This window comes from Mustela putorius, unplaced genomic scaffold (genome assembly GCF_011764305.1).
Source record: "Mustela putorius furo isolate JIRA1106 unplaced genomic scaffold, ASM1176430v1.1 tig00000785_pilon_pilon_pilon, whole genome shotgun sequence".
In the NCBI taxonomy this organism is placed as follows: Eukaryota; Metazoa; Chordata; class Mammalia; order Carnivora; family Mustelidae; genus Mustela; species Mustela putorius.
This window is the reverse complement of record NW_025421480.1, coordinates 9816593-9829828: the sequence shown is the minus strand read 5'-3', so window position 1 is coordinate 9829828 and position 13236 is coordinate 9816593. Positions and strand designations below refer to the sequence as shown.

General features: G+C 42.5%; 1 protein-coding gene across 16 annotated transcripts in view; it reads right to left on the bottom strand.

Annotated features, from left to right (window-relative positions):
* Window positions 1-11283, bottom strand: part of CDC42BPA (CDC42 binding protein kinase alpha) — a 329361-nt gene extending 318078 nt beyond the window's left edge. For 5 of the 16 annotated variants that reach the window (XM_004756819.3, XM_004756823.3, XM_004756820.3 and 2 more), the window contains exon 1: window positions 10274-11283. In XM_004756819.3, the coding sequence (XP_004756876.2) occupies window positions 10274-10451 (178 nt within the window). In that variant the 5' untranslated portion in view covers window positions 10452-11283. The remainder of the gene's footprint in view (window positions 1-10273) is intronic. The other 11 variants (XM_004756824.3, XM_004756825.3, XM_004756822.3 and 8 more) reach the window with 6 other exon arrangements.
* Window positions 11284-13236: the final 1953 nt, after the last annotated feature.

The window sequence follows — 13236 nt, the reverse complement described above, 5'->3', positions numbered from 1 at the left end:
CCCTTGCTCTTTACCAGTATATTCGTTTAGAAAGGAATATTTCGGGTTGAGGTATTCCACTTGCAGATCTTCACCATGGAAACTCTAAGTAAATTTAATTAAGCTTTATCACTATGAATAGAGCAAACAGAATAGGTGGGGTTTTTTTTCCACTGATTAAGCCTACAGTGATGTTTAAGCAATTTGAAATAAAACCTAAAGTTAAATGACTGCACATGACTGAACTAATTCACATGTACTCTTAAAAGACTGTTTTCAACCACATAAGAAGTACTTTCAAGCATAATTAGATTTGGGGAGAGAAGAACAGTGTTGACGGGGAAGAAGGGAAAAATAAATGTGTATCAGAGGGGAAAGAAGAAAAGCTAATTAATCTGTCCCCCTATAAGCAATTTGTCTTTAAATAATCAAACAGAATTATCCTCTAGTCTTATTATCTGCCACCCTCATATCCAGAGAAGTTTATGGTAATCAGAGAGCTGCTCACATTGGGCTGAAACAGCACCAATTACCAACATCCCCCCCTTGTTCTAGGACAGCACCCCCTCAGCCGAGACACTGCAGAGAGTACTGAACCTTATATATACTACATTTTTTGCTATACGTATATACCTATGAAAAAGCTTAATTTATAAATGAGGCATAGTAAGAGATTAACAATAACTAATAATTAATATAACCATTATAAAACTATGCTGTAATAAAAGTTATAATGGCTGTAAACGGAGTCTCTCAAAATATCTCATTGTGCTGTACGCAGCCTTCTTGTGACCACGTGAGATGATGAAATGCCTACGAGATAAGGTGATATGAAGTGAATGTCAAAGGCACTGTGACATAGCATCAGGTTATTGTGCTTCCAAGATAGTCTTTATTTCTCTTTTTCTTTTTTTTTTTTTCGAATTGAAGATATATGGCAACATTACATCAGCACCATTATTCCAAAAGCATTTGTTTTGTGTCTGTGTCACATTTTGCTGTATTTCAAACTTTTCATTATCACATTTGTTGTGGTGATCCAGGGACCAGTAATCTGTGATGTTACTGTTGTAACTGTTTAGGAGCACTGCGAACCTTGCCTGCAAAAGACGGAGAACTCAGCCGATAAATGTGTGTGTTCTGACTGCTCCACCAACAGGCCATCGCCCAGTCTCTGTCCCCCTCCCTGGGCCTCCCTATTCTCCATGATGGGATGCAACAGTACTGAAATTAGGCTGGTGAAAAACCCTACAATGGCCTCTAAGTGTTCTAGTGAAAGGAAAAGCCTCCTCTCACTTTAAATCGTAACCAGGAATGATTTACCTGGGTGAGGAAGTCATGTTAGTAGCCAAGACGTGCCAAAAGCCAGGCCTCTTGTACCAAACAGCCAACTTATGAAAGCAAAGAAAAAGTTCTTGAAGTAAACTACACGTGCTACTCCAGTGAACACATGAATGAGAAGAGGGCGAAACAGCTTTACAGTTCATACGGAGGACATTCCGGTGGTCTGGACAGAAGAGCCATCAGCCTTCTGCCAACATAGCCATCAGCCAACATTCCCTTAAGCCAAAGCCTCACCCAGAGGAAGGCCCTGACTGAACTCTGGGAAGGCTCAGAGAGGTGAGGGAGCCACAGAAGAAAGTCTGACGCTGGCAGAGATTGATTCACAAGGCTTCAGGAAAGAAGTTGTCTGGACACTTCGAAGTGCAAGTTGAAGCAGCAGGCGCTGACGAAGAAACTGCAGCAAGTTCTCCAGAAGATCCAGCTCCGAGAAGTCATGAAGGCGGCCACATGCAACATCAGATTTCAATGTCGATGAAACAGCCTTGCCCTGGAAGATGCCATCTAGAACTTTCACAACCAGAGAGAAGTCAATTTCTAGCTTCAAAGCTTCAAAGGGCAGGCTGACTCTCCTGTGAGGGGCTCGTGCAGCTGGTGACTTTAAGGGGAAGCCAGCGCTCCGGTGCCATTCCAGAAATCCTAGGACCCTTAAGAAGAATGCCAAATCTACTCTGCCTGTGCTCTGTGACCAGAGTAACAAGGCCTGGATGACAGTACATTTGTTTACAACCTGGTTTACTGAAGATTTTTAAGCCCACTGTTTAGACCCACTACTCAGAAAAAAGATTCCTTTCAAAACATTACTGCTCACTGACAATGCACCTGGGCACCCAAGAGCTCTGACGGAGCTGGGCAATGAGATTAGGGTTGTTTTCATGACCACTAACACAACATCCATTCTAAGCCTATGGATCATGAAGTAATTTGCACTTTCAAGTCTTAATACTGAAGAACTACATTTCATTTGGCTACAGCTGTCACAGAGCATGATTCCTCTGACGGATCTGGGCAAAGAAAATAAAAAACCTTCTGGAAAGGATTCACCTTTCTGTTTCATCTACTCTAGATGCCATTATGAACACCCGTGATTCATGGGAAGTCGTCAAAATATCAACATTCACAGCGGTTTGGAGGCAGTTGACTGCAACCCTCAGGGAGGACTCTGAGGGGTTCAAGACTTCAGGGAAGGAAGTCACTGCAGAAGGGGAGGAAAGAGCAGGAGAACGAGCATCAGGAGCGGAGCCCGAGGACGGGACGGACGGGCTGCAACCTCACGATGGAACCGAACGGATGAAGCGGCCTCTCATGGAGGCGCAAGGAAAGTGGTTTCGTCGATGGAATGTACTTCTGCTGGAGATGCCGTGAAGATCGTTGAAACGACAACAAAGGTTCGGAATATCCCATAAACTAAGTTGATAAGACAGCAGCAGGGTTTGAGAGGACTGACTCCAGCTCTGAAAGAAATTTTCCCATAGCTCCAATGCTATCAAACAACATCACATGCTACAGAGAAATCCTTCATGAAATGAGGCAAACTCATTCTTGTTTTAAGAAATCGCCACGGCCACCCCAACCTTTAGCACCCACCACCCTGACCAGTCAGCAGTCACCAACATGGAGGCAAGACCTCCCAGCCGCAAAAAGATTGCAACTCGCTGAAAACTCACATGATGGCTACCATTTTTAAACAATAAAGCTTTTTTTAATTAAGGTATGTCCTTTTTTAAGATATAATGCTATTACACATTTAGTAGACCACAGTAATGTAAACATAACCTTTACATGCACTGGAAAACCAAAAAAAAAATCATTTGAATCAGTTTATTAGGATATTTACTTTATTGCAGTGGTCTGGAACCAAACCCTCAGTATCTCCAAGGTATGCCTATATATATATGTTTTTCTCTTTAATAAAAGGATTGTATTTTCTGGTTTCTTTACATCAGATATAAATAGGTGCTGGTACTTGAAACCCATAGCTTCATACATATGTTATAGGTAATATGGAAATTCCACACTAGTTCAACAGTCTGAAACCAATAGCTTAGTTAAAACACTGTAACTTACAAAAACAACAGTTAGTATGGTAATGAATTCTAAAACTGGCCAAGTCATTGATCTTTTCCTCTTAAATATCACTAAGTAATGAATAAAACTATTTCAGATAAACACTTTTGCAACGTATAAATAACTATAATAACTAAAGCTACAAAAGATAAAGTGAGAATTTCTGTATTTACTGTGAGTTCCTATACTTGAAAAGCAAGTTTAATTAGACCAAGAAAAGGTCATAAATAGTCTTCTCAGTAATTTCAAAGACTGTAGGAGCTGATAGCATTGGTTGATTACTTTGTATCTAATTTCACTCTACTTTATAAGGTGCTTTTCCTAGATGTACTAGTTCATCACCATCACACTTGTGCTAGACCACCACGATCAAGTTTCTCTCTCAGTTCGCATGACTATCACACAATGGACAATTAAAAATTCACAACCACTAAGTAAAAGAAAATTTATTCTGATTCAGATTCTCTCTCAAACCACACAGTATCCCCAAATTATCTCTCTTTCTAATCCTCATACAAGGAATACCATGACCTCGTACTGAAAGTGCATTTCCCAAAGAGTATTCCATGGAACACTGGTTGCCATACATCTTCCAGATATTCTTTAAAAATATGGTTCTATAATCATACCAACTGTACAAATTCTAGGATAACTGGCAGTATTTCTGATGTTTAATTTTGTTTAAAATAGCTTCCCAAATTTATTTAGCCACATAAACATCTCCCTTCCCTCCCTTACCACTAAGCACCTATTAATATCCCCTGGGTTTCCAGAACACATTTTGAAACTAGGGATGGGGCTAGAGTGAAGAAGCCCTAATTCCAAAATAGAACCAAACAGTTCATAGGAGGAAAAAATTAAGGGTCAAACAGCAAGATGGGAGAGGGGGGAGCCAGATCTTCATACCTTCTGTTACTACAAGAGCTAAAGTGCTGCCTTCCTACAGCAGCAGCTAAAGAAGCATTAGATAGGGGGTTCGCCAATATAAGGTTAGCCATTCCCCATGTACTAACTGGAAAAGAGGTGGACACTAGGAAGAAAGAACAAAGCAAATACTGGGAAGAGTGATCCAAGTGCTCTGATGGACGTCAGTGGGGAAGAGAAAGAAATTCTCTTGACCTACACAGGAGTTTTGTATGCAGTGATAACAAAAAAATCGCCATTCCTACATCTGGGATGACCTATATTTACAGTGAGGTCATTCAAAAACAAAAATTATGTAAAGAAATTCTTGACGCATTAACATACAGTGAAAGCAGCGGGGCAATTCTTGGCCATAGCTTCTGAAAACTTGAAGTCACTCCCACTGGTAGTTTCATGAGTAGGAAGGGACAGAAAATTGATGAAAGCAGCAAATCCTTCTCACTTGCATCTACCCTAGAGTTCATCTGAAGTAACGGGAAGATATAACCAAAAAACTAATACCAATATCTACAAGTCATATGATCATCCCTCATGTTCAACAAACTTCCAATTCTGACAATCAATTAGCCAACATCCAGGACCCCAAAGTCAGAGAAGGAAAAACGTCAAAGGAAAAAGAAATGAACCATCAAAGACTCACACAATACAAAGGAGTGAAGTTGGGGCGCCTGGGTGGCTCAGTGGGTTAAGGCTCTGCCTCTGGCTCGGGTCATGATCTCAGGGTCCTGGGACTGAGCCCAGCATAGGGCTCTCAACTCAGCAGGGAGCCTGCTTCCCCCACCTCTCTCTGCCTGCCTCTCTGCCTACTTGCAATCTCTCTTTCTCTGTCAAATAAATAAAATCTTTAAAAAAAAAAAAAAAGAAAGAAAGAAAACAAAACAAAGGCGTGAAGTCAATTTCTCTGTTCACTAAGTTCTTGTGAACTAAACTTACCTATTCACAGTGCAGACTTAAATAGCAACCCAGGAAAACACTATATTCATGCTCATTTTTATCAGTCATCCTTTCTCCCGTTCTCCATCCCTCCTTCAAAGTTTCTTGCTCCTCCCTAAATTCCTCTTCTTTAAATTCTTAAGTCTGTCCCTAAATTTATCCTGTGCAGTTTGGGGGGGGGGGCGGGGGAAGGAACTTGGTCTCTAATCCTTTTGCTATCAAACAACATATTTTAGCTTCATCTACACTAGAGTTTCAAACTTTTTTTCATCTACAAACTCATCTTCAAACTTTTCTTCATCTACACTAGAGTTTCAAATCTATAGTAGAAATACAGGAAGACACAAGAGTTTTGCATGAAAATACTTATTCTTTCTAAACATGATGTCATTGACATTTTCTATCCTGGTCTATTTAATTTTTTAAATGCTGGTTGGACTTAGTAAATTGACTTTAAAATCCATCAAAATCAATAGGATGAAATACAATGGACTATTATATACAACATACTGGCAATAAGAGTGCCAAAGGAGAAAGGATTTCAAAGCAATTTTTTGACTGCCCCTGAAGAGTAGATTATTAATTCATACCAAGTTTGGTTCCTTTACCCTAAAATAGCCTGGGCTTACTCTATAATATTAATCAACTCCCAGGAATTATGAAATATTTCAGAAAATTGCCAACATTATGCTATTCATTTTTACACTGCTATACTAAGGTATGCCCTACATATCCATATGAAAAATAAATTCCTAAAATTCTTAAACTGTTACTCCTAACATGCCCATTCTCACAGAGCAATAAATTCTTCAAAGAGAGAGACACACACACAATATCAAATGATTTCACTCATATATGGAATGTAAGAAATAAAACAAATTAATGTAAAAGAAACAAACCAACAAAACAGACTCTTCGACACAGAACAAAGTGGTGGTTGCCAGAGGGAAGTTGGATGGGAGGTATGGGTGAAACAGATAAAAGGGATTAAGAGTACTTTTATCTTGATGAGCACTGAGTAATGTATAAGATTGCTGAATCACTGTATTGCACACCTGAAAATAATACTGTATTAGCTATACTTCTATTAAAAACAGAAACAAATGGAAATGCTAAAGAAATAGCCACTACTTATTGAACTTGCTTCTACCACGTACCAGCATTGTATTAGGTCAAAAAATTCTACTTCCTCACTATCGTTCTTAGGAACAGAATAATAGATGAGTAGTATAAAGGAAACAAGTGCCCAATCTGTATCTCCAATGACATTTATGACAATCCTGAGGACTTAAAAATAAATTTAATCATCTGTACGAAACGAATACTTTGATGGTTTGGTATGACAAATTCTACTAACATAAAGCTAGTAAGGAGCCACAGATGTGAAGAACCAGGTGTCCTAGAAAAGATTCAGATACTTCTAAAGAAGGCATTTCCACCTCACTTAATTGACCCACACCTGAAAAAATGTGAATTACCTTTAAAACTACCCCAGTGAAAAGTTTAAACCACAGTACCCACTGAAGTGCTCTAGTAACAAGCTTATTATTAATCATTTAGATGTATTTGTGTGAATACACTAAATAACCTATAAAATTATATTAAGGATAATTTTAAGTGAAATATTACAAAGTGCAAGATTCAGAAACCATCAAAAAAAGTATACAGATAGCCTTGCTTGCTTCTTTTGTATTGAGTAACATTATCCTACATGTATTCTTTAAGTAAGTTGGTAAAGAATACCCTAAAATTCCAATTTCCTATTTTAAAGTAGAGGGTAGCCAATTCAATGAAATATGCACTCATTTTAGTCACTGTTAGCAAATAAGTTTATAATATAAACGTTATTCTCACTTCCACAACTGTATTGTAACTTACTCTAGGGTTATATACTACTGACATCAAAACTATTACTTTATAAACAAACATTCAAACCATTATCATTTCACCAGTTAAAAAACAAGGACACAAAAGTCTTTCAAATCTTACTGGATATAACTAGAAAATATGTATTATTAAATCTAAGTGGTCCATGGCCTTAAGATACTCTTATCCCCTTGCTCTATTGCTCACTGCCTTAATTTCTTCTTCCTCTCTAAAACTTTACTTATTTCCTCCCTCAAGCCATCAGCACAAGCAAGGAATGCTGCCCTCCTCCCCACCAAAAAAAAACAAATCTGAGTAAAATATCCGTTGTTTTTGTCATGATACTGTAATGAACAAAACATTAACTATACCAATGTAAAAGTGAAATGGACCATAACTAGGAATAAAGTGAAACTGATAGAAAGGAAGCACCGCAGACAGAACCTTGGCTGACTCCATTTTTTAAAGTAGCCTATCATCACCATAAAAATAAGGCATAACTAGATGACACATTCATTAATGTAAACAGCCAAACACAAATATACACCATGTAATACAGAGTATTTAACTACTACTGCTCTACTGTTGCAAACACTGAGTCTTTTAAAACTCAAACTAAAAAGTGTGTCATTTAACGCAAATCAGAATTATCATATTTAAGCCCAATGAACAATCCCTATAAATTTCCAATACCAACCAAAAAAATAATGTTTAAGAAATTAAATTGAGGTCATTTCACTATCTGGAAACTTCATCTGTTCTTTATATAATGTTAGATGATAAGAATAACATAGGACATATCCCCAAAATGTAGCAATCAAGTTCAACGCCAACAACAACTGATTTATTTCAATACTTAAATGGAGGAACAGACTGGCATTCTTAACCTAAATTCTCAAATAACTTAAAAATAATAAATACACCACTCAAGATACACCTTTTGACAGCTTTTCCATTCTTAACTTTTTCTTAGTCCTTACTCAAATGTCTATGGTTGGTAACTCCCACTTTTGAGACCTCACACTTAAAAATGCCTGACTAGACACTGCCTACCCCAACAGCGTACTAATTCCTTAAAAATTCTAGACTCTTTTTCTCTACTACTAAGAAAAACAACACAAGTTTACTGGAGACTGTACATTTTTGTTACATCCTGTCAGACTTACTAAGGAGGCAAAATACGAAGGATACCACTGAAACTTAACTTACTTTAAACTGTGCAAAGTCCCTGGTTTGAAATACTCAAAACATATTAAGAAAAATAAAGTATATTTGGCCAAATACTTACTTGACTTTAGGCTTAAACTAAATATGCATAAGCAAGTTTTTTAATAGAGATAAAGAAACAAAATCCAAGAAAACATCTTTGGTGAAAAAATATAAATTATTCTAGTAAAACAGCAAAATACCTTCTTGCATGAAACTATGTAAACTCAACCAAAAGGCAACTGAGGATACGGTTTTCTTTTACCACAATTTTAAAATCATATTTATTACTGGTACACACATAGAGTTCTCCCATCATTTTGTAGATGAGAAAGAACAGTTACTAAATGATAATCGTGATCATAGTCAAGGGTGTCCCTATGGTACTTAATTCAAGAACTGAAATTCTAAAAGTACCTAAACTCTTTGTTTAAATTTTCAAAACACTAAAAAAAAAAAAGAAAATCTCTGAATCTAGGAAACATGCAATGCAAAACAACATACGTTTTGCAAAATATTTTACTCTACAAATAAAAATTAAAAACATATGAAACCAGTACCAAAGTCAATCAAAACTGTCTCAGTCTTAAGAGAGAAGATAGTTTAGAATTCTTAGTATAAGAATTCTTAGTATAAGCCTGGCGGTCTGTTTGTAAAAATCATCCTGTTCACATTTATAAATACATACACACACACACACACACACATTTTAAATACCTCATGCCTCATGACATCAACTTGTTAGAAAACTTCTGATACTGGCAAGTTGGATAAAGTTATTATCTATAGGCCATCTTGAATGAGTTATCTACCTAACCAACGAATTTTTCATAAATTTCAAATAAAAAAATAAATGAACAAAATAGTCACCACTTGACTTTTACTTCAAGAAAATACAGCTTTACTTGGGAACAAAGACATTTCAGGACAAACATTTTCCAACAAACTATAATTATTAATATTCCAAAGGTACAAACACTTCTTTAGCAAATACTCCTCAAAAGCCGATGTACCAACACAGGTGTGGGTGGTGATGTGTGTTGTTCCAACAGAGCCGCTGGATGTTGGAATGTGCTCGCGTGTAACACGGGAAGCAGAACTTAAACCAAGCCTTCAAGCCTGAAGGTCACATGGAGCGTCTGCGCTCATCTCTGATCTATGGCACTACAGCGGGTCTTCGAAATCACATCTCTTCGGGAAATGGAGACAAAAATCTCACCGGTTTAGATCTGCATTAAATTTATAGTCCGTCTAACCCTCAAGTGGGAGCTGTTCCCAAACATTCTCCACCAACTACTATCACAAAATTTTTTAACTATTATGTCATGCTATCTGAAGAACATGACAGTTTTGGGAAAGCCCATGTTTAGTAGCTTCCTTTGCTTGTACCACAGGGAGATGAAAACAAATCCCCGAGATCACCACCTTCCAGTTCCTGTTGACCTAAGACGTTTGACTATCTCCTCCCCTTTTCAAGAGTGATTTCCAAAGACCGGGAAGGAATGCTTCCACCAATAAATACCTTTCAGCTGAATGTGTGTTATTCCGCCATGCGTTAGGCAACTGTGAGCAATAATCCATTTTGCTCATCACAGAATTGTTCAAAATCTCTTACTATAGACCTCTAATCTAAACGTAAGTTCTTCCTCCTAAATTCCACCTTAAATCAAGGCAATAATTGAATCGCACGGTTTTACTCTTGGGAAAATATCTACCAAAAACTTAGCCAAAAAAAAAAAAAAAAAAAAAATCTTGAATAATTGGTATCTATACCTTCATGGCACATACATTTAAATGTACGTACCATACCCATTATTTAAGTCTCGGTTATAAACACATGGTACACGGACCATCTATCTGCCTACTGATGAGAGGGGACAGCTTACTCACGGTAACCCCTGCGACATGAAAGCCCAGCGCCCACCTCCAGGGAGCTTACTGAAAAATACAAACTCACCCCATTCCAGGTATTCAAGAATGTTCTTCTCTCTTCGCAGCGGAGAATTATTGCATTCATCATACAGGCAGATGAGTATATCCAACAGCGTCTCCACACTGAAGCACTGCCCATTGGTCTGAGCGGGCCCGTCCAAGATGAACTGCTCCAACTGCCTCAAACGCACTTCCCCGGACATGTTTGCTTCGGGGTCCGCCGCTTTTCCCTTCAGTGAGTATTATGGTTTGCACTACGAGTGTGTGATTCTAAATGTTACAAGGTGCAGTTTTAAAAATAAACCCTTCGTCCCGCACACCACTGTCGTGCACGGCAGGTACGGAATGACACCCCGACACGCCAGGAAGCTCCCGTCACCGAAGCGTCTTCGATCCCGCACAGATGCATGTATCGGGAGGGAAAGTTACCATAAAATAGATCTCTAAAACATCTTAAAAAGAATAATACAATTAAGTCGTATATTTAAATAAAATAATAATTAAAAGTACAGCGAACCAAAGAGTCAGGACTTCTTTAAAAAAGAAGAAGAAAACAAAATACAACTCTTCTCCTTCATTCAAAATTCAGCTCGTGCAACACAATCCCGCAACGAATCCGGCTGCATCATTAATGAATCGGGTCCGATCCGCATCAGCAATTCACTTCCCGGGAAGGAGGAAGACGGAAAAGGGAGGAAAGCCCCAGAAGGTACATGGGGGAGGGAAAAGCTCGGCGCTGCTGCAAAGGCTGCCGCCCGCCGCTGGGAGAGCGCCCCGGCGGCGGCGGCGGCGCGGCGGCGCGGCGGCGGCGGCGGCCGGGGAGGGGGCGAGGTCCCCGAGGCAGCCCGAGGCAGCCCCTCGGCTCGCCGCCCGCCGGGTCCCGCCCGGAGGACGCTCTTCCTTTCTCCTCCCGGCGTCCTCCTCCTCACGGCTCCGCGGCGAGTCGTCTCTCCCGCGGATTCCGGTCGAAACTCCTCATCTCCCTCGCAGCGTCTGCCGGGGCCTGACGCGCGGCGCGGCCGGGACGGGAGCGCGGGCTGCGGCGGCGCTCGCCCCGGCTCCGGAGGCTGCGGCTACTCGGCCGCCCGCGCCCGCCCCATGGCGGGGGTCGCCGGCCGGGGGCCTGCGCCGCGCGGGGCGGACAGCCGCTCTTCCCCCTCGGCCGCCCCAGGCTCCCGACACCCTGGCGCGGGGCGGGCGAGGGGTTGGGGGGGTCCGGATTCAGAGGACGCTGGCGGCTCCTTCTCCCCCTTCTTCACGCCCCGGGGCTAAGGGCATCTTTCCCCGACGAGGCGCAGGAGGAGGGGTGGGTGCCGCCGCTGAGGCGAGCAGAGGCTGCGGCAGCCCGGCTCGCAGCCACTCCCTTCCTCTCCGTCCCACCCCTCCCCCGCCTTCCCGGCCTGGCGCGCTCGCGCCCTGGGCTCCGCGAAGCTCCCCCAGCCCCCGCCGCGCGCGCGCCGGCCCGAAGCGCGCCGCCGCGCCCGGATCCAATATGGCGACCCGGCCGCGGGCGCGCGCGAGCGCACCGCCCCCTCGGTGCGCCGCCCGACTAGAGTCCGAGTCCGCGGGCCCAGCGGGGGTCGGTCCCGCGCCCGCGCGGAGCAGAGCGGAGGCCTCAGCGGGCCGCGGGCCGTTGCACCCCCATCCCTACAGGACGGCCGGAGCCGGCGGGGCCGTGGCCACCGCGACGTGGAACGCAGGGATGCAGGAGGACCCGCGGAGGCCTCTCGTGCGGACCGCCAGCGGGCCTGGCCCGGCGCGCTCGGAGCACCACCTGCCTCGCGCGTTTGCTCTGGGTTTGGGGGTGGAGGGGCGCCCTCCAGGAGCAGCCGGCGTCAGGCTTCCCCCGGACCTGCGGAGGACCGTGCCTCTCTTACCGCCCCTCACCTGCGCACCACCCGCCCCGCCAAATGCGGTGCCTGAGCTCAGCCGACTGGCAGTTCCCCGGGTGTCTGATTACACCACTTCGTGTGTCATTCCCAGGACAAATGCAGGGACACACTTGTGGGCGCTACCGTCCTATTCGGGAGAGTGTGTGCCAAGGGCACAATGCCCATCTCTCCTCCCGAAACTTTCCCTGCGCGCACCACTGGCTTTCCTCCTCCGGAACCACTCCAGCTGCTGCCTGCTTGTCCCCCGCCAGGGGTTCAGCAGATGCGGGGAGTCCGGACCGGGCTCCGCGGGCTTCGAACCTCCGGCCCCCGTGTGCGCGCACACGCATACATGCGCGCGCCCCGCACAGGTGCCCCAGTGGCACTGCAGATGCTGGGCAGCAGCGGCAAGTCGTTCGGCTGCCACGGCCCCTGACGCATTGAAGCATTTAGGGTCTTCCAGGTGTTTTCTAGTCTTGATTTCAGAAGAGACCTGTTTACTAATTTCTCATGGAAGGCCCCGCAGTGAAATGTATCACCAAACTGGGTCACTGCGTTTCCGTCATTTCCTCTCAAAATTGCCATCTCCTTTATAATTTTCCTCTGAAATATGATCATTTTATATTCCTGCCTATGCCCATGGGCCAGTTATGTTTTCTGCTAATGCCCACAATTGCATCTTTTTTACCTCTTAGTAATATGGAAGCTGAGGCGCAACTAGAAATGAAATCTAAGAAATGAAGGCTAACGGAAATCATTCAAGTTTCTGTGATCCACAAAACACTATGAATTTCCCGTGAAATCTACAGTTGCGACGTCTACACTAGCCTGGCTTAAATAAGGACAGTATTATTTCCCATGTGCTGTTAACACATGAGTGACTCTTAGACAAAAGGTGAATCATTTCTAGCCATGACGTCTATGTGTGTTTGTTGTCTAATTATACAAGTAATAAAAGAAAAACGAAATGTTTAATCCTAACACAGATAATAATGTTTTGGAGTTTGTTATGCAAGGCTTCTTCCCACGCATTTTAACAAAATGATACAAAATGAGAGAGGTTTATCGCCTCCTCTTTTCACCTAGCAATATACTATAAACATCTCTTCGGCTCAAC